Source organism: Carcharodon carcharias, chromosome 1 (genome assembly GCF_017639515.1).
Source record: "Carcharodon carcharias isolate sCarCar2 chromosome 1, sCarCar2.pri, whole genome shotgun sequence".
NCBI lineage: Eukaryota > Metazoa > Chordata > Chondrichthyes > Lamniformes > Lamnidae > Carcharodon > Carcharodon carcharias.
The window spans coordinates 124,219,407-124,242,032 of NC_054467.1; the positions used below are offsets into that span (position 1 = coordinate 124,219,407).

General features: G+C 41.5%; 1 protein-coding gene across 1 annotated transcript in view; it reads right to left on the reverse strand.

Annotated features, from left to right (window-relative positions):
* LOC121275260 (anaphase-promoting complex subunit 4-like) overlaps positions 1-22,626 on the reverse strand; it is a 179,104-nt gene that overhangs the window by 57,644 nt on the left and 98,834 nt on the right. Inside the window, 7 exon segments of the mRNA XM_041182700.1 lie at positions 315-396; positions 590-638; positions 3,004-3,068; positions 6,823-6,909; positions 8,031-8,114; positions 8,434-8,527; positions 20,883-20,957. Of these exon segments, the coding sequence (XP_041038634.1) occupies positions 315-396; positions 590-638; positions 3,004-3,068; positions 6,823-6,909; positions 8,031-8,114; positions 8,434-8,527; positions 20,883-20,957 (536 nt within the window).

Sequence of the window (22,626 nt, forward strand, 5' to 3'; positions counted from 1 at the left end):
TATATAGTGTGACTGCAACAGCACTGTTCACTGTTACATTCCACTCCATTTAAAAAAAATCTTTCCTTAAGATATCATTTAGTTGACAAACCTACAGCCAACATTTGAGTTTGCAAACTTTGTTATATCATCAGCATTAAACAGAGCATATTCAAAATATATGTTTACAAATATCTCATAATCACAAAGTCATATAAACAAATTATATGTTGCAGCTATTCCCTGGTACAAAGGCTTGGAAATTTAATTTAGCCGAATAAACAATCTCAAACTATATACACAGTCCCACTCCCTTAATTCAGAAAGGATGATACTCCACCTTTGTAAGTGACTGATAACCAGTTTCTGAATACTAGAATATGATGATTCTATGGACTGGCCAAGCTTCTTTAAACCCTGTTAGTTTCAAACAAAGTGAAAGATTTCTTCATGCATAAATGTAACCAATTGTATTAATCACAAATGGACAGCATTAAGTTAGGGAGAAGAAGTGAAATCCGTATCATAGACAGTTACATTGGCAAATTCCGAATCACTGGTGGAGTCCATGAAGAAAATTTCTTCATTCTATATTTGCACCTTTTAATACACTCAACTTAACTGTTAGCTGGTTCATTAACAAAGACTGCAACTCCGGACTACAAAACAAAATGTACAGGTCACAGCCAGGAAATGTAAAATTGTTGATTACTTGTCAATTTTTACCCTATATGTTATGATATAATCTGTTTGACTGCAAGCTAGAAGTTAATCAATTTTGCATCCTCAGCCCAGAAGCATCATTATGGTTTAAAGTCACAGAGATATGATTTTCACTGCTTATTATCACAAAATTACACATGCATGTACAGAGGCATAGTTAGAATTTTGTTATAAATAGCTAAGAGCAGAGGTGTCTCCCAACCACAGGTGGGTTTTCAAAATCAGGCAATGGCTGCAGACCTTGGTTCACTCCTCTCACCCCTCATCTAAAATGCTGTTTTCTACTGTCCGCCCAGGTACGATAAAAAATGTTCTCATGGAAACCTCCATCTCAATCCATCATGCTCTCTCTTCTGAGTTCACTGACATCTTATCATACCTAAATCTCTCTCTCCCTGTAAACTCATCTACCAATATTCATGGCCACGCCTTGATCTTGCCTTCTTACGTAGTCTTGCTAGTCCCATCAGATCAATTACAGATAAGGAGATCTCTGACCACCATCTTGTTTCAATCTACACCCGCATCCCTTTCCAAGCTCCAACCCGACCTCCTTCTGTATGTGCCCCTCAAAAAAACTATCCCCTAATTCATTCACAACTGCACATTCAAAATCCCAACTGTCTAGTCTTTCATCTTCCATTCGCCACAACATTTCTGCAGCTACTGATTTGCTGTACCTCACCCTCTCTTCCACCCTTGATGCTCTAGTTCCCAATAAAACCATTACTCTTTCTAACCCTGGCCATTCCCCCAGTACAGCCCTTATCTCCATGCCCTTAAGTTTGAAAGGAGCAAACTTTAAAAGATATGGTGAACAACTGGTTTAACCATCTGCTGCCAGACCTGTTCACCTAAAGCATCGTAAGGTCCAGCTCCCATTGCAGTCTCACCTTGGAATGCAAAGTTAACCCTCAGCTTCATTTCCCAACTGCAAACAGTCCTTTTGAACACCTCTCCCCTGTCTTCTTCACCCTCATTTCTAACAAAAAGTGCACAGAGCTTACAGACATCTTTGTCACTAAGGTCGAGGCCATCCTGATCAAAAGTGTCTGCCACATCCCTCCCTTCCACTAGTCCACCTGGCCAAACTTCCTTTAACATACCCCTAGCCCTGGTCCTGAAGACGCATCTTTTCCTAGTTTCTATCCTATCGCTACTCTTGCACTCTTCAAGCTCATCCTATCCATGAGAACCATCTCTTGCTCCCTCAACACTGATCATCCAACTTCCCCCTCCTAATCCCATGTTCGCCAGTTTTGTTACTCGTTCTCTCTTTTCAAGTGCTGTTGCTCTCTCCTCTAAATCTGCCATCATTACCCCTCTCCTCAAAAACACAACCTTTGACCATCCTGTCCTTGAAAACTACTGCCTCATCTCCACGCATCTCCAAAGTCCTTGAACATATAGTTGTCTCCAAAATCTGTGCCCAATGTTTCCTGGAACTCCATGTTTGAATCCTTCCAGTCAGGTTTCTACCCTGCTCAGTACCAAAATGGCCCTTATCAAAGTTACAAATTACAGAAAGTCACAAATGACTGAAAAAAAGACATATAGACTTGAAATGTCAACTCTGTTTCTCTTTCCACAGATGCTGTCAGGCCTGCTGAGTTTTTCCACCATTTTCTGTTTTTGTTTCACAAATGGCTTCCTGTGCAGCTGTGATATAGATAAACTATTCCTCCTCACCCTTCTTGACCTGTACGCAGGCTTTCATATTGTTGACATCATCCTGCTCCAATGCCTCTCCATTGTCGCCAGCTGGCTAGGATTCACCTGATTCCGTTCTAGTCTATCTAATCTTAGCCAAAGTATCACTTGGAATGCTCTCTCTTCCTGCCAGAACACCATTAGCTCTGGTGTCCCCCAAAGCTCTATCATTGACCCGCCTCCATATTTCTCATCAACTTACTGCCCCCCCGACAAAATCATCTGCAGGTACAGCCTTTTCACATGTATGCTGACAACACCTAGCTCTACCTCACGAGCACCTCTCTTGACTCCTCCACTGTTGCTAAATTATCTGACATTAAGTCCTGGATGAGAAAAAATTAACCCCAATTAAAATATAGGGAAGACTGAAATCTTTGTTTTTGGTATCGCCCCTCCACAAATTCTGTTCCCCAGCTACCGACTCCAATCCTCTCCCTGGCAACAAGACTAAAACATTGTTTGCAATCTGTTTTCATTTCATATTTAATATTAGTGTGGCTGGAAGCCAAATTATAATGAACATTCACATGCTATTATACGCAGATTTTATTAATATGTTCCTGAGGCAAACTGTCCCAACAAACCTACCTAGCTTTACCCCACATTAGTAGTTCCATGAACTCCTCCTGTACTGAAGTTTTTGTGCTTTTCTCCTAAAAACAAAAATACAGCATTTAAGATTTTGTGATACATAATCTCTCACCACAGACTCCATCAGCAGCATAAGTTATTAAACAACAATGGAAATGACTAAGCAAAATTAAATAATCTCCAAATTCCACACCAGAGTCATTAACAATGAGAGGGGAAAAGAGAGGATTGGAAAATCAAGTCAGTGGGTCAATTTTTAAAGGATGTATGCATTTAATTTAGAAAAAACTTTACATGAGAACAATTACTGCATCAGTCCTTGTACTGTTCTAAAAAACATTTTTAAAATGTTTGTCATTTCACCAAAACCAAGGGCAGGGTTGACAAAGGAGGGGAAATGTCAGGCTGAAAAGAAGTTCAATATGGAAGCATGAAATAGGATCTTAGAACAAGAAATGAAGAAGTAAAGCACCAAGTGAATGTTTGGTACATGGCAAAATTAATATACAGCTGAACAAGGTGCATACAGGGAGGAGTTCCAAATTTGATGCTTCAGGAGGCTGTTCCCAAGAGACAGCAGCATACCATTCTTGGCAACAGATGGTGACCAGACTCAGTGTTGTACACAGCACCTGAAGAAGCTGGGAACAGATGCTGAAGTAGATAGCAGGGTTTAAGGAATCTGACAAGGCAAGACCTTTGCAACTTTTATCAGGTAGACGGCCCAAGATTGTATTTTACAAACCAAAGTAAACCTGTTCCCCATTTACCTTTGTCAAGCCTTCATGCAACCATGCAACTCACGTTTACTAGTACATGCCTAAGGAATGAAACCGGATGAACCACCTGGCATGGGCCTAGGCACCAAAAATGACAACGGCAAATTCAGCCCTGTCGACCCTGCAAAGTCCTCTTCACTAATATCTGGGAGCTAGTGCTAAAATTGGGGAGCGCTGTCTCACAGACTAGTCAAGCAATAGCCTGACATAGTCTTCCTCATGGAATCATATAATCATATCTTACAGAAAATGTCCCAGACACCACCATCACCATCCCTGGGTATGTCCTGTCCCACTGGCAGGACAGATCCAGCAGAGGTGGTGGCACAGTGGTACACAGTCGGGAGAGAGTTGCTTTGGGAGTCCTCAACATCAACTCTATGAAGTTTCATGGCATCAGGTTAAACATGGGCAAGGAAACCTCCTGCTGATTGCCACATACCTCCCTCTCCCAGCTGATGAATCAGTGCTCCTCCATGTTGGACACCACTTGGAGAAAGCAATGAGGATGGTAAGGGGGCAATGTACTCTGGGTGGGGAACTTCAATGTCCATCACCAAGGGTGGCTCGGTAGCACCAGTACTAACCGAGCTGGCGGAGTCCTTAAGGACATACTGCCAGACTAGGTCTGCGACTATTGGTGACGGAATCAACAAAAGGGAAAAACATACTTGACTTCATCCTCACCAACCTGCCTGCCGCAGATGCATCTGTCCATGACAGTTTTGATAGGAGTGACCAATGCACAATCGTTGTGGAGATGAAGTCCTGCCTTCACATTGAGGGCACCCTCCATCATGTTGTGTCGCACTATTAACATGCTAAATGGGATAGATTTCCAACAGGTCTAGCAACTCAGGACTGGGCATCCGTGAGGCGCTGTGAACCATCAGCAGCAGAACTGTACTCAAACACAATCTGTAACCTCATGGCCTGGCATATCCCCCACTCTACCATTACCATCAAGCCAGGGGATCAACCCTGGGTCAATGAAGAATGCAGGAGGGCATGCCAGGAGCAGCACCAGGCATACCTAAAAATGAGGTGTCAACTGGTGAAGCTATAACACAGGACTACTTGCATGCCAAACAACATAAGCAGCAAGTGATAGACAGAGCTAAGCAATCCCACAACCAACGGATCAGGTCTAAACTCTGTAGTCCTGCCACATGAAGTCGTGAATGTGGTGGGCAATTAAACAACTCACTGGAGGAGGAGGCTCCACAAGTATCCCCATCCGTAATGATGGAAGAGCCCAGCACATCAATGCAAAAGATAAGGCGGAAGCATTTGCCACAATCTTCAGCCAGAAGTGCTGGGTGGATGATCCATCTTGGCCTTTTCCACAGATCCCCAGCATCACAGGTGCCAATCTTCAGCAAATTCGATTCACTCCATGTAATATCAAGAAACAGTTGAAGGCAGTGGATTCTGCAAAGGCTATGGGACCTGACAATTTTCCGGCAATAGTGCTAAAGACTTGTGACCCTCGCCAAGCTGTTCCAGTGCAGTTACAACACTGACCTCTAATTGGCTATGTGGAAAACTGGTCAAGTATGTCCTGTACACAAAAGGCAGAACAAATCCAACCTGGCCAATTACCGCCCCATCAGTCCATTCTTGACTATCAGTAAAGTAATAGGAGAGGTCATCAACAGTGCTATCAAGCAGAACGCACTTAGCAATAACCAGCTCACTGACGCCCAGTTTGGGTTCCGCCAGGGCCACTCAGCTCCTGACCTCATTACAGCCTTGGTTCAAACATAGACAAAAGAGTTGAACTCCAGAGGTGAAGTGAGGTGACTGCCCTTAGCATCAAGGCTGCATTTGACTGAGTGTGGCATCAAGGAGCCCTAGCAAAACTGGAGTCAATGGGAATCAGAGGGAAAACTCTCTGCTGGCTAGAGTCATACCTAGCACAAAGAAAGATGGTTGTGGTTGTTGGAGGTCAGTTACCTCAGGTCCAGGACATTATCGCAAGAGCCCCCCAGGGTAATGTCTTCAGCCCAACCATCTTCAGTGGCTTCATCAATGACCTTCCTTCCATCATAAGGTCAGAAGTGGGGATGTTCGCTAATGGTTGCACAATGTTCAGCAACATTCGCAATTCCTCAGATACTGAAGAAGTCCATGTCCAAATGCAGAAAGACCTGGACAATATTCAGGCTTGGGCTGACAAGGCAAGTAACATTTGCACCACACAGTGTCAGGCAATGACCACCTCCAACAAGAGAGAATCTAACCATCGCCCCTTGATGTTTTCAATGGTATTACTATCACGGAATCCCCCCACCAATATCATTCTGGGGGTTACCATTGACCAGAAACTGAACTGGACTAGCCATATAAATACTGTGGCTACAAGAGTAGGTCAGAGCCTAGGAATCTTGCGATGAGTAACTCACCTCCTGATTTCCCAAAACCTGTTCACCATCTACAAGGCACAAGTCAGGAGTGTGATGGAATACTCCCCACTTGCCTGGATGAGCGCAGCTCCCACAGCACTCAAGAAGCTTAACACTGTCCAGGACAAAGCTACCCGCTTGATTGGCACCACATCCACAAACATTCACTCCCTCCACCACCGATGCACAATAGCAGCAGTGTGTACCATTTACAAGATGTACTTCAGGAATTCAACAAGACTCCTTCAACAGCATCTTCCAAACCCATGACCACTACATCGAGAAGGACAACGGCTGCAGAAAGATGGGAACAGCACCACCTGGAAGTTTCCCTCCAAGTTACTCACCATCCTGACTTGGAAATATATCACTGCTCCTTCACTGTCGCTGGGTCAAAATCCTAGAACTCCATTTCTAACAGAACTGTGGGTGTGGCTACACCACATGGACAGCAGCGGTTAAAGAAGGCAGCTCACCACCACTTTCTCAAGAGCAATTAGGGATGGGCAATAAATGCTGGCCCAGCCAGCAAATCCCACATCCCGTGAATGAATTAAGAAAAAATGCCTTCAAAATGAAATGGACATATATTGCACAGCTAAGGTAGAATTATTATTTACACCAGTGCTGACCTACACAAACTTTGTCAATCTTAAGTCCATTTGCATTAAAATGTCTTCCCACGCTTCACACATGCAGGCCAAAGACAGCTTTTGGTACTATTGATTTAAGAAAGAACAAGGAAGTTAATGATAAAAAATGATACAGTGAAGGCAACCAAGATTAACTTTTTATTAACAGTTTATCAATTACTAAAATATTCAATCTAGTGACTGATAAGCTCTCTGCCATGATATTGCTGTCCAGGGGTCAGTGCAGTAATCCGCTGGGTGACTTCATGTATTTTTTTTAATAGTGCTCTTTGATTTCCTTTCTAGAAACTCCCACATGCAGGTGACTGAGAAGTTACTGGCAACTTTGAGCAAAGGCAGGCTAAGACCTTGTATTCATAACTACATTGCCTTATTACTAGCTCAGTGTTGAAATTACATTTATGCTGTGACCTGTGTTTCCCCATGGTAAAAACTTTGGATCTAGTTTAAACTCTCCTCCTCCATTAAAAAGCCTATTAAATAACAGATGTCCAAAACACAATTACATTAATGAAAGTATACAGCACATTAATCAAAGTGTACACCTGGAGAGTACCAGCAGGTTTGTTTGTTTATTTTTTTCAGATTTAACTTGTGCTACATAAATTTAAATATTTCAGTAATAATGCTACTCAAGACATTAGGAGTAGTTTTCTGAATGTGTTAGTACCTCTTTGTTATCCCAGCAAGTCACTATTCTTTATACATTTACATGTCATTCCAGAACATCCAGCCATTCATGCACTCAGCTTTTCAGAAAGTTTCAACTGCAGCAATAATCCTGTATGATGGTTTCTCCTCTCCTTGGACTAAAAACATGAAGGACAATTAACTAGGAGCTGAATTTAGAACTTCTTGGCCTGTAAGGTGATTGTATTTACTTAGGTTTTTTTTAATGATGTGGACATCACTGGCTGGGCCCTAAAGGAAGGACATTAGTGGGTTTTTACAACAATGACACCAGATGGGTTTTTACAACAATGGTCATCATTAGACTTCTTCAGATTTTTATTAAATTCAGATTCTACCATCTGCAGGATTCGAACCCAGATCCCCAGAGCATTACCCTGGGTCTCTTGTTTACTAGTCCAGCGACAATAGCACTGTGCAGATGAGTTCAATAGTCTGAATAATTCATATCCAAGGTGTTGACCCCAACCAGTTCACGTTTGCAACTGTGAGTGTACCTGGAGTAGTGTTGAAATATGAATGAACTTCCGGGCCACACGAATTACCTCAGGCAAATAATCTGATAGCAAAGTGGTATCCAGCTGTGTAAACAAATGATAAGATCACAGAATACAAAGTCAATATCTGTTTCAAAATTACAATTTGTTGAAGTAACCTCTTGAATCACAATGTTTTTAATTGATGTTTAACCAAATAATTATAGCTTATAAACAAATTCCAGCAGCTCAATGAATTTTATATCCTAATCAATTGCAATAGTTTTTTGTTACAAGATGAGGGAATTTTTACACAGCTACAAGGACATGTTATTAAGAGACATTTGTTTTGTTAATCATTCAAGCCTATATCAAGTAGATTAGATATTACATACATTTCTGAGCAAAGGCCAAGAAATCCTACCTGAAAGTCACTGATAATTGGCTCTGGTTCCTTGGATAGTTGAACTTCTGTGATAACAGACAATGCTTTCAGGTCACTGGATCTCGACAGCGGTCTGCAATCTTCATAAGGAAATCATTTTTAGTGCAACACTGATCAATGCTTCACTATTCATCTTCTAAATAAAAAACTTAAACTGTTCTCTCAAAAAACATGACAAAACAAATTAATTTTTAGTAACAGGAAAAGGCCATTTTTAATTAATCCGACTCCCATATCCAAATCCTCGCCAGAGCCCTCAGTCCCTTTCCTTTCCCAATACACTACTGTTGCCTCGTGAACACCATTACATTATTTGCTTCAACACGCTCATCAGATACCCAGAGTGTGCTTGGATAATGTTTCAGCATTCAGAAGGAATAGGATCCATAGGAGTTGAGATATAGTAATTGGTTAACATAGACATGGGTGAATTTGGCCACAGGTATGGTGCTGATGTTTCAGGTGGATTGGGTACTTAGGAGAAGGCAGCATCCAAGAGCCTTGTAGCCTGCAGGCAGATTCATGCCACTATTGCCTGGTTGTGGTTGGTTGTCCTTGTCCTCCCACTGTTTTGTGTTGCTTTTGCCTCACTACATATAGGTGATGCTAGGTTTTTGCTAAACTGTATTGGTGCAAATAAGTCAAATGCTGCTTTAAGATGCTTACAGTTAATAATTGTGGACGTGGGCTTCTCTGGCTTGGCCAGCATTTATTGCCCATCCCTACTTGACCTTGAGAAGGTGGTCTGATGCAGTCCATGTGGTGTGGGCACACCCACAGTGCTGTTAGGAAGGGAGTTCCAGGATTTTGACCCAGCAACAGTGAAGGAGCAGTGATATACTTCCAAGTCAGGATGGTGAGTGACTTGGAGGGGAACTTCCAGGTGGTCCTGTTCCCATCTCTCGGCTGACCTTGTCCTTCTTGATGTAGTGGTCATGGGTTTGGAAGGTGCTGTCGAAGGAGCCTTGGTGAGTTCCTGCAGTGCATCTTGTAGATGGTACACATTGCTGCTACAGTGATGGGACTGAATGTCGGTGGTGATGGGACTGAACGTTTGTGAATGTGGTGCCAATCAAGTGGGCTGCTTTGTCCTGGAAGGTGTCAAGCTTCTTGACTGTTGTGGGAGCTGCACTCATCCATCGCACTCCTGACTTGTGCCTTGTGGTGGACAGGCATTGGGGAGTCAGGTGGTGGGTTACCCGTCGCACTATTCCTAGCCTCTGACCTGCTCTTGTAGCCACAGTATCTATATGGCAAGTCCAGTTCAGTTTCTGGTCAATGATAACCCCCAGGATGTTGACAGTGGGGGATTCAGTGATAGTAATGCTATTGAACATCAAGGGGTGATGGTTGGATTCTCTCTTGTTGGAGATGGTCATTGCCTGGCACTTGTGTTTCGCATACTTAGGAGAAGGCAGCATCCCAAGAGTCTAATCTGCCTGTACGCAGATTCATGGTGTGTACAGTTGCATATACTTCTCTGCACTGGCACTCTTCTCAAACAGCTATAATTATTGGCATTGTCTGAAGTCATGCTTTTAGAGGATAACTTTTGCCCACCTAGGAGTCAATGCTATTTTGGTCAGTCTGTCTGGAGGCAATGTCGATTGCCTCAAGAGAAATATGTAATTTCTGCTTTCTGAAGTATTGAACTGAACTGAATTTTATTTTGATGACCATAGTGGCAGTCCTAGCAGTTTATCAATATGCCTGCATTGTGATGGCAGCTCAAAATGCTACAAGCCTGACACCAATTATGCCTCTGAAGAATTCTGTTATTTGGGGAAAATAAAGAGCACTTTCATTCAGTTGCTGGTTATTCAGACATCGGAGGTGTGATGGGTTTGCAAACAACGCAACAACCACTGCTTGAATGGCATGCTGCTAAATGACTTAAAAAGAGCCAAAGATTGGAAAATTGAGGACTAGTGGTGGAGCCTGTCTATATATGGAGCAGGCTGCAAAATTCAGCATTCTGATCACAGCTTCATCCATGAACTGCAGCCTCTGAGAGCACACACATCTGTTGATACATGTCATCCTACGCCTCAACAAGAAACTTTTTCTCTTTCTCTCAAGTGCTAAGGAACACAAGCTCCAACAACTCATCGACAACAACACCCATCTCGGACCCTCCATCCCTGCCTGTACACCAATCACTGAAAGCAAGCTTGCAGATGCAGCAAGCAGTTAAGAAGGCAAATGGTATGTTGGCCTTTGTTGCGAGAGGACTTGAGAACAGGAGCAAGGATGTCTTACTTCAACTCTTCAGGGCTTTGATGAAACCACACTTTCCTTGAATATTGTGTGCAGTTTTAGTCTCCTTACTTAAGAAAGGATATACTTGTCATAGAGGGAGTGCAGCGAAGGTTTACCAGACTGATTCCTGGGGTGGCAGGATTGTCATATGAGGGGAGATTGGGCCAACTAGGCCTGTATTCACTGGAGCTTAGAAGAATAAGAGGAGACCTCATTGAAACATATAAAATTCTGACAGGGATGGACAGGCTGGATGCAGGGATGATAGACCATTTAGGACTGAGATGAGGAGAAACTTCTTCAATCACAAGGTGGTGAATGTATGGAATTTTCTACCACCAAAGGCTGTGAAGACCAAGTCACTGATTATATTTAAGAAGGAAATAGATAGGTTTCTAAAGGACTCTAAAGGCATCAAAGGGTATGGGGAGAAAGCGGGAGTACGGTGTTGAGAGAGAGGATCAGTCATGATCATACTGAATGGTGGAGCAGGCTCATAGGATTGAATGCCGTAATCCTGCTCCTATTTTTTATGTTTCTATTACAAGTTCCTCTAAGACATTTGTCCAATTTGCCATGAAGATGGTGTTACCTCCACAACTTCCTTTGGGAAGCATTCCAATAGCCAGCTACTCCTCGAGCAACGTTTCCTTACATCCTACTTTATTTTACATTTTTCAGCTTAAAACTCAGGTCTCTTCTATCTTCTCCCAATGCAGACAACCCCAACTCATCTGCTACATCCCTAAACTTTATTATTTTGAACATCTTAATCATATTTCTCTCAGTCTACTCTTTTCCAATGAGAAGAGTTCCACGTCCTGAACTAAAAATAGAAAATGCTGGAAATGCTCAGCTGGTCAGGAGTAATCAGTGGAGAGAGAGAAACAAAAGTTCAAGCTTACGGTTAATGGCCTTTCATCAGAACTGGAAGGTAGAAACAATTACAGGTACAGAGAAAGGAGGAGAGGAGGAAAAAAGAACAAAGGGAAAGGTCCGTGATAAGGTGGGAGGCAGCAGTGGTTAAATAACAAAGGGAATGTCCACCAAGTTGTTTTTGCCATCTGGATGCACTGCCACAACTCCCCAGTTGTATAAATGAAAGAATCATGATATTTCACCTCCAACTCTGCCATAACCAATACGCGCCATCATCAGTATGTACCCCCCAACCCTTGACTCCGATAAGAGTTAAGGAAAAGTTCTCTTCTGACATTGATGAAATCCTCACTGCCATACTAACAGGAGAAAGATCATGCCTCTGGAAACTTTAATGTCAGGGTTCATTGTGACGCCTATATCTGATGCAGAACCATTGGGGAAAACGGGATGGGAAAGCCAATGCAAATGCTGTCCTCCTGCTAACAAAGTGTGTTCAACATGGCCTCATAATAACAAACACAAGTACAAAACCACATGGAGTCACCCTAGATCAAAGCACTGATACCCCCTGTATTATTTCATTATTTGGGTCAAAGATCTAAGTGATGTCTATAGCATTCACTCATGCATGCTGGGCAGATCATTGACTTGTTCGGTGATGAACATCTACCTAGCACCAAGACATCACAAGGCCCAAATGTCCAAGAGAAAGAACTTCAATATCTCAGCCCTAAAACAGCCCAATTGAAGAGAGGAATTCCAAGTGCAGCTCATGACTAATCTGGAAATCTTCACACATCCAAATCAATTCCAGGAGAGCGAGATCAAATAAAGTTAGCTGTGCTAAACTTGTGTGCAGACCAGTGCGTTTGAGCATTGCCGTCATCTAGACTGGTTTGATTAAAATGATGCCGAAATATGTGACTTCCTGGAACAAAAACAAGCAGCCTTTATTGCCTAGCAGAATTAACCCAAAGTTGCAGGGATAGGACTGCAGGTGAGGCAGATTGGGGGACCCAGGGTGCAGTGCTCAAGGAGCCTCAAACCCTGAAACTGTCCAACAATTATGAGGTTCTTGCAAGCTGTGTGGACAAGAGTAGGGACTGCAGGGAGGATGAATAAACTGACCACGGCAGTATGGTACAGGCGGCCATTCAAGTAGGGGGAGGAAATAGGAAGGTACGAGTGGTAGGGGACAGTTTAATTAGGGGGATAGAAACTGTTCTCTGCAGCCAGGAGCGTGAGTCCCGAAGGTTGTGTTGCCTGCCCAGGGCCAGAGTTAAGGACATGTCCTCAGGGCTGGAGAGGAACTTGGAGTAGGAGGGGAGGGATCCAATTGTCATCGTCCAAGTTGGTACCAAGGACTAGAAAGGAGGTTCTGCTGGAATAATTTGAAACAGTTAGGAGCTAAATTAAAAAGCAGAACCTCCAAGGTAATAATCTCGGGATTACTGCCTGAACCACAGGCAAATAAAGTCAAGGAGTTAAATTTGTGGCTCAAAGATTGGTGTGGGAGGAATGGGTTTCAGATCATGTGGCACTGGCATGAGTACTGGGGTAGAAGGGAGCTGTTCTGGTGGGATGGGCTTCACTTGAACCATGTTGGGACCAGTGTCCTGGTGAATCGAATAAGTAGGGCTGTAGAGAGGACTTTAACCTAAATAGAGGGTGGGGAGCTGGGGGGTTGGGGGGGGTGGTGGGGGGAGGTCCTGGAGAGGGGATAAGTTGGCTTACAAGGCAAAAGGGTATGGCTGTATTGCAGTGCAGCTACTTTTAGGTAATGATACCCGGAGTGTGACAGGAAGGGACAGTCATAACATAAACAAAAAAAACAGCAGCAAATAGGAGCAAAGGAGGAAAAAATGGTAAAAAGGCACAATTAATGGCTCTTTATTTAAATGCACTTAGTATTTGGAACAAAATAAATTAATTAACGGCACAAATAGAGGTTAATGGGTATGACCTTATAGCCATTGCTGAGACAAAGTTACAAGGAGGTCAAAGCTGGGAACGAAATATTCAGGGATATATGACTTTTTGAAAGGACAAGTAGGAAGGAAAGGGTGGTGGGGTAGCTTTGTTAGTACGAGATGGAATAAGTAAGATAGCAAGAAATGATCTTGGATCGGAAGACGTGGAATCCATATGGGTGGAGGTAAGAAATAACAAGGAGAAGGCGATACTGGTGGGCAGTAGTCTATAGGCCTCCTAACAGTAGCTATGCTGTCGGACAGAGAATAAATCAGAAAATAATGAGGGCATGTAAAAAGGGCAGTATATTAATCATGGGTTACTTTAATCTCCATGTAGATTGGGAAAATCAAATTGGCAGAGGTAGCCATGAGCAAGAATCTGTAGAGTGTCCTCGGGACAGTTTCCTAGAACAATATGTGGTAGATCCAACATGGGATCAAGCTATTTTGTATTTAGCAATGTGTAATGAGACAGGTTTAATAAATGATCTCAGAGTAAAAGATCCTCAAGGAAACAGCGACCATAACATGGTGGAATTTAGCATTCAGGCTGAAAATGAGAAACTTAGTTCAGAAACATCTGTGCTAAACTTAAATAAGGGTAATTACAAAGGAATGGGGGAAAATTGGCTGGATTGGACTGGGAAAGGAGTTTAGCAGAAAAGCCGGTTGATGAACAATGGCCCGCATTTAAGAAAATAGTCCATGACTCACAACAAAGATATATCCCAGAGAGGAAGAAGGATTGTAAGAAGGGCGTAAACCAACCATGGTTAACCAAGGAAGTTAAGTAACCAAGATAGTATCAAAGTGAAAGAAAAAACTACAATGTGGCAAAGATTAGTGGTAAACCAGAGGATTGGGAAAGTTTTAAAAACCAACAGAAGATGACCAAAAAAATAATAAAGAGGAAGAAAATAAACTTTGAGGGTAAACTAGCAAGTAATATAAAAATGGACAGTAAGAGTTTCTTTAAATATATAAAAAGGAAGGGAGAGATCAAAGTCAATGTGGCCCCTTAGAGAATGAGGTTGGGGAAGTAATAATGGGGGACCAGGAAATGGCAGAGGAGTTGAATTAATACTTTGCATCAGTCTTCATCGCAGAAGATACTGTAACATTCCAAAAATCCTCAATAATCATGAAGCAAAAGGGGGAGGGGTGAAATAAATACAATAACTATCACTAGAGAAAAAGTACAAGGGAAACTAATGGGGCTAAAGACCAATAAGTCACCTGGACTGGATGGGTTGCATCCTAGGATATTAAAGGAAATAGCTGCAGAGATAGTAGATGCACTGGTAATAATTTTCCAAGAGTCCTTACATTCTGGAAAAGTCCCAGAGGATTGGAAAACTGCCAGTGTAACACCCTTATTCAAAAAGGGAGGGAGACAAAAAACAGGTAACTATGGGCCAGTTAGCTTAACATCTGTCATTGGGAAAATGTTGCAGTCTATTATGAAGGATGTAATAGCAGAGCATTTAGAAACGCACAATCTAATCAAGCAAAGTCAGCATGGTTTCATGAAGGGGAAATCATGCCCGACAATTTATTGGAAATCTTTGAGGAAGTAACAAGCAAGACAGATAAAGGGGAACCAGTAGAGGTAATATATTTGGGTTTCCAAAAGGCGTTCGATAAGGTACCATTCATAAGGGTACTTAATAAGAGCCCATGGTGTTGGGGGTAATATATTAGCATGGATAGAAGACTGGCTAACTAATATAAGACAGAAAGTTGGGATAAGGGGGGCATTTTCAGGATGGCAACCCGTAACTAGTGGAATGCCACAGGGATCAGTGCTGAGGTCACAATTATTTACAATTTATATTAGTGACTTGGATTAGGGAAATGAATGTGCTATCGCCAAGTTTGCAGATGGCACAAAAATAGATGGGAAGGCAAGTGGTGAGGATGACACAAAGAGTCTTCATAGGGATATAGGCAGGTAAAGTGAGTGAGCAAAAACGTGGCAGATGGAGTATAATGTGGGAAAGTGTGAGGTTATGCACTTTGGCAGGAAGAATAGAGGAGCTAAATATTATTTAAATGGAGAAAGACTGAAGAAAGCTGCAACACAGAGGGATTTGGGGGTCCTCTTTCATAAATCCCAAAAAGCTAGCATACAAGTTCAGCAGGTAATTGGTAAGGCAAATGGAATGTTGGCCTTTATTTCAAAGGGAATGGAGTATAAAAATAGGGAAGTCTTGCTAAAACTATATAAGGCACTAGTTAAACCACATCTAGAATACTGTGAACAGTTTTGCTCCCCTTATCTAAGGAAAGATATACTGGCATTGGAGGCAGTCCAGAGAAGGTTCACTAGGTTGATACCAAGGATGAAGGGATTTTCTTGTGAGGAGAGGCTGAGTGGGTCGGGCCTGTACTCACTGGGGTTTAGAAGAACGAGAGGTGACCTTATTGAAACATAAAAGATTCTTAGGAGGTTTGACAGGGTAGGTGCTGAGAGGTTGTTTCCCCTTGTGGGTGAGTCTAAGACCAGAGGGCATAATCTCACAGTAAGAGGTTGCCCTCTTAAAACAGAGATGAGGAGGAATTTCTTCTCTCAGAGGGCAGTCAATCTGTGGAATTCTTTACTGCAGAGAACTGTAAAGGCTGGGTTGTTAAGTATATTCAAGGCTGAGATCGACAGATTTTTAATCAGTAAGGGAATCAAGGGTTATGGGGAAAAGGCAAGAAAGTGGAGTTGAGGATTATCAGATCAGCCATGATCACATTGAAGGCGGAGCAGACTCAGTGGGCCGAATGGCCTACATCTGCTCCTGCATCTTATAGTCTTAAGAAGGCAGCATTCCAATAGCTCAAACCTGATGCCCAAAGACAATGATAAAAGAATATAAGGGACATGTGGTGGGAAGAGAAAGTGCAAGAGATCCAATAATATGCTGATCATCATCACATACAAAGCCTTTTTTGAAGCCAGCAGGGCCATCTATAGACAAAGTTCAAACAGGCAAAATTCCATTTGTTTACAAGATGCTTTTTCTCTTCTTAAGGATGACAATGCCTTCTGTCAAAGCTGGAAAGAACACTTTGAACAATTCCTCAATCGTGAATCTACAACAGCAGCTGATATCTCCAGGCTTTCCTGTAGTACCCTGTGACAGAATCCTTGGGTGAACCACCATCAACGGGAGAGTTACAACAAGCAATCACACAGATGAAGAACAACAAAATGTTGCTGGTGTGCCAGCTGAGGTTTTCAAAGTTGGTGGACTTGAGCTCACATCAAGTCTTCATGTACTCAACTTCTCAACTTATGAATTTGGAAGGAAAAAGAATTCCCACCCCCACACCTGACTTTAGGAATGTGACAATTGTAACTATCTGCAAGAAGGGAGATAAACCATGCTGTGGAAACTATCGGGATATTTTCCTGTTGTCCATAGCAAGGGACATCCTGACACACGTACTCCAGATCCATCTACTTCCCACGTCTGAGGAAATCCTCTCAGAGACACACTGTGGCTTTAGACCTTCCAGAGGAACCTCCAACATGGGACTGGGTTTTCTCAGAGTCAGGGAGACTCCATGGACCTTTAAAAAAAAAAAATCCAGATTTTGGGACTCCCAACTCCATTCCCGCTGTCCCAAATTTTCACTGGTACTTGAGAAAGGTTGGAACTTAAGTAGGACAAGGACAAAGAATGTTACACACATCCCACAAAAGGGCAGGCATAGCTAGGGCCCATACCTCTAATTTGGAGGAACTGAGTGGAGTCAAAGGAGGTGTTGTTCAATATAAGAACAAGTTCAGCCAGTTGGAGGCAGGTGATGGCGGATGGAGGCCTATTGGGCCTCCATTCAAGGAAGACGCAGGGAGAGATAAGGGGAGTATGAGGTTGGTTGAAAGATCTCTGAAGAGTTGAGGTCAGTACAGTCTAGGAAACGATATCTTTACACTTCGTTGTGGGGTGACAGTCTGGGAAAGGTCAGTAGCGATGTTGGAGGGTTGGTGCTTAGCCTCTGAAATCGGTTCACCAGTTAACAATTTGTCAACAGATTTAATGACAATGTTAAGCTCAGGCCTGAGAGAATGGAGTGCTACAAGTTCAGAGAGAGGTAGGTTTCAAGTGAGTGAGCTGATTGAAAAGCCCAGAGAGGGTAAAAGAAAAAGATTGCATTTATATAGCACCTTTCATGATCAGACTTTAAAAATGCTTTACAATTAATGAAGTACTTTTGAAGTGCCGTCACTGTTACAATGTCAGAAATGCAGTAGCCAATTTGCACACAGCAAGCTCCCACAAGTAGCAATATGTTAGTGACTAGATAATACTATTTTGTGACGTTGGTTAAAGGATAAATATTAGTCGGACACCAAGGATAACTCCCCTGCTCTTCTTCGAAATAGTGTCAAATACGATCTTTTATTTCAATCTGAGGGGGCAGATGGGGTTTTGGTTTGATGCTTCAGCTGAAAGATGGCAACCCCAGTGCAGCAAGAAGCTAGAGGGAGGGATCCTGGTGGGACAAGAATTCTGAAGATGGGAGAAAGAGTCCAGTGTGCAGTGGGAATATTCCTGACCAACAAAGGCGGCATAGAAGCGAAGATGGCAGATGAAGAACCCAGCCTCATGTCAAATTTGAAATTCACTGAGGGGGATGAAGCTGAGACCTTTGCTGAGGACTTGACATTCTGAAGTCTATCTCCAAGTTTTAATTTCCAGTTCCCTTGTAATTATAATGGTTCTTACCTATGTTACATGTTTCTTTTCCCAGTGCAAATTCTAAAACTGAAAACAATGCTCCAGGTATTGTTCTATAACTGTACCATCTCTAGTGTTATTTTATTCGTTCTATTCTCCATTTCTCTTTGTATGCAATCCAATTCCAATAGTCTATGTTGTATTTACAGCTGTTAGGACGTTGGTTTGAAATCCATGGCTCAATCTGCTATGACCCCAAAATCCCTTTCCTGATCTTAGTCATTACTTTCCCATTATTCCCATTGCACATTCCACGTCCACAATTGTATGGCCACATTTAGCTACATTTAAATGCATTTAGGTCCTTTACAATTTTTCAAATTCTCCATTGCCAGTCACAGCTCAGTTGGTAGCACTCTCAACTCTGAGTCACAACGCTTTGAGTTCAAATTCCACTCCAGAACTTGAGCAAAAAAACATAGGCTAACAATCCAGTGTAGAACTGAGGGAGTGCTGCACTGTGAAAGGTACTGTCTTTTGGATGAGACATTGGACCGATGCCCCGTCTGCTTTCTTGTAAGATCACATGGCATTTGAAGAACAGCAGTGGAGTTATCCCTGGTGTCCTGGCCAATATTTATCCCTCAATCAACATTTCACAAAAATAGCAGATTATCTAGTTATTATCGCATTTGTTTTTGGCAGTTTGCAAATTAGTTGCCATGTTTCCTACATTAAGATTGTCAGTACACTTCTAAAGTTTACTGAACGGCTGTAAAGCGCTCTTGGACAACCTGTGGCCATAAAAGGCTGTATATGAATACAAGTCGTTCGTTTGCTTTTTTTGTTTTGACCTTTGTTATCTCAGGGTCATCCAAAAACATTGAGATAAAGCTATTACTGTCCTCTTCTGGATCACTTATAAAAACTTTGAAGAATATCTGTGAGGTAACTGTCATAAATTCTCTGTCCAGAATACTTCCCATTCAGAAAATGCTCAGCAATTTTCAATTCATCACAGCACCATCTCTATTTCTAACCTTCACAGAACAGGATTAGCAATGATTAAACCCAAAAAATGTCACAACTTATTTTTTTAAACTTACATTCCTTTGAATACTTAACAAGTTTAACAATCATACAGCTCGAGTACTGAAATCAGATCAAGACTCTAAATACAAATTGTCACTCATAACATCATGTGGACCTCACTTGTACATTTAATAAATTCAAACAAATTAGACAAACTTCAAGAGCTCAAGGAATTTAAAAAATCTAGAGCTCATACATTGATGTGGAAAATCAAAATGTTAGCATAACATTGTTGAGATTAATAAGTTACTTAATTTTCAAGTAGATGAGCACCAAATTGTATATTTTCATTGAAGTGTCACAAATTTACTCTGCCCTCCCCATCTTAAAAAAGAGAAAAATTATTTCAAATTGGATTTCATATTAATCATCAGTATTTCTCTCTTATTTTATGTACTTTCTTATTGACGTTTAAATGGTAAGCGTAACTTTTATCCTATATATGCAGTTTCCATCACCCATTTTAGTTCTGAGATCCAAATTAGTAAAAGGTATTCTTTGATTGAAAATCATAAAAGGCCAGTTCTTTTAGCTAGTAATGAAACCCAACATTGAAGTTTCAGTAGCTACAATTAGAGTAATTAGGCTGAACTTCTGATTTTTTTCCCCACTAAGTGCACCAAACCCTTAATGAGATACCTATGACACCCCACAAGCAGAAACCCAAAACAGAATAGTGGATTAAATTACTTCAAGGGTAACGATTTTTATTCAGCTGACAGAATAAAATAAAATTGTTGAATACTACCAACAGATAATTAAATTCACCTGGCCTTTCAAACAGAGGATAATAATGCCTGGAATTTTGCAGTTAAGCAACGAACTGGCGGCAGTTGCAGCTGAACTCAACAGAAGCTGCAAAGATTTAGTCATCTCTGTGGCATGGATTTCACCATTCCCAATGCTAGTTTGATTCTGGCATCAAGTCAAGGGGACCTCAAGGCACCCAGCAATGGTGATGCCACAAAATAGGCTGAGCAGCCAATAACAGGCAGCAAACCAGGAAATAAAATGTACTGATTATCATTCACTCATATTTTTACAGACAGCCAAATTAAAGATAGGGTATAAACATAGGAATAAGGTAGAAGCTAAAATAGGATAAGCAAACTTTTTTTAAAATTAAAAACCCATGGAATTTTTATCATAATGTAGAAATTTGACATTCCACATATATAAAATTAGTTTCTCAGAGCCAGAGAGCTTGTACAGCACTAGTTATCACTTGGTACACCATTAGATTCCTAATTACACCTATTCAAGAAGGCGTAATTTATCAGGCATTTTTACAGCAAGTTCACATAGTTCAAGTAATTACTAAAGAGTGCCGACTGCACCTTAACAGTGCACCCCATGGAGGAGCAGTGAATCATTGACAGCAACTTCTGAATTTCCGTGCTTAATTGCAAATGTGCAGACACCAGAAGTTGCTGTCGGCTTCAGAGTGGTAATGAGGGCAGACGCTGACAGTTTTGCCTTATTACAACTGCAAAATCCGGGTCAATGGCATTTCATTGGTCTTATTTTAGTCATATTTCATTAAATTTACCTCTTTGGTAGTGCAGGCAACTTGGGCAAGAAAAGGCTTCCTTCTTCATCTAGTAAACTGATTGAGGCAGTAGCACTGGAAAGAAGTGTTAAGAACAGAAAATATGAAACAATAATTTGAAATAGCTACACATCTTCAGCTATATTTTTTTTCACTTTTTTATGAGTCTTTGGAAGCTTACATTTGTTTCCCCATAAGTTATACTCTGACCATGAAGGAAAGTTTTCTCAATGTATTATGTATAAAGCAACTTATAAACATTTATAAATTAATTATAGGAACAAGGTGAGTGAAGTGTTATGCTCGGGACAATTTCCAATGCAACTATGCATAACAAGGTATATGACTGTTATGCAAGGCTGCAGTGGAAATCTTCCCCAACATAACACTTCACTCATCTTTTTCCTATTACGAATTTAAAGTGTGCCAAATGTTTAAAATAAAAACCAATGTTAAGCTGAGAACAATGAAGAGTTAATAAAATTAAAATATGTATTCAAAAAAAGATTGGGAGAGCGCTTTCAAAATAAAAGAGTGCCCCTTTCCAAATAATTAGCAAAGCAGATTTTAAAAATTCTGTTAATGTGAAGAAATGGTTTTAAAACCTGTATTTCTTGAGACTGCGCATAACTGAAAAAGAAACCAGGTCCAGTTTCCCGGGGGAGGGGTTTGTTAATTGCATTTCCTGGATGTGAGATCGGGCTTCTGACAAATGAGTCTTTGCTAAATTGCTCGGGAAATAGAAGCTACTTGGGATGCATAATCGAGACCGGGAGATTGAATTTCAGCTTGTGGTCAGAACAGGCACAGGAGCTCTTGGGGTTCAGAGTATTGCAGATTGTGGTCAGAACAGGATAGGGGATCTGAAAAGCTCTGAGAACAATCCAGGCACACTGAAGAGCTGGGTGGTTTATACCAGAGCTGACCACATCACGTACAGATGTGTTATTGAGCAGTTAGACCTAGGCGACTCTGGGAAAGATATGTCATCAGACTGTCATGAACTGAGTGAAGGAAGCTCTGCAAAAGTGCCTTGTTGATAGTAATTGTATCTGTGGAACTCAGATGGAGTCAAGCAGTTGTCAGAGGCTACATGATGATTGGATCCTGCATGATAAAGAGCAGTTGAACTCTACCGGAGGAAGACAGAATTGTGCAAGGCATTGGAACTACGTATGGTGCCACATATGTGCTTTGAGGGCTAGCTAAGAAATCTATGAAATTTACCTTAGTTGTATCAGCTTTTTAAAGTATAATTTATAGTTTCTATTGAGTACAATTTGCCTGTGAATTCATGATTACTTCGTTAACTTTGGTTTGATTGTGACAGTAAAAGTTTTTTAAAGCGATACTTGTCCATCAGATTTTTTCCGTTGGGGTCATTTAGGGAGTTTGGTCCTTTGATGTTATAAGTCTCCATGGGGATCATAACAGTTTAGCATTGTAGGACCTTTCTGAGGGCATATGATAGGTCAAATGTTGTTGAAAAAATAACGGTGTGTAAATAATTCATGGAAATATTAATGTGCAAATTGGTCAGCAATTTCAGGGGATTCAGAGATACGCCCCACGAGTTGGAAATTTCCAGAACTTGGTTGCTTTACTCAGATATTTGATTTGCGCAAATGGCATCTCAACCTTAGCTTTCTCATTAGCTTGAGGAACTTGCAGATTTTTTGACCATTAATCTTGCCGGAGGAAGTGAGGGCGAGTAATTAAGAGCGTATGTTTCTTTTTAATGACG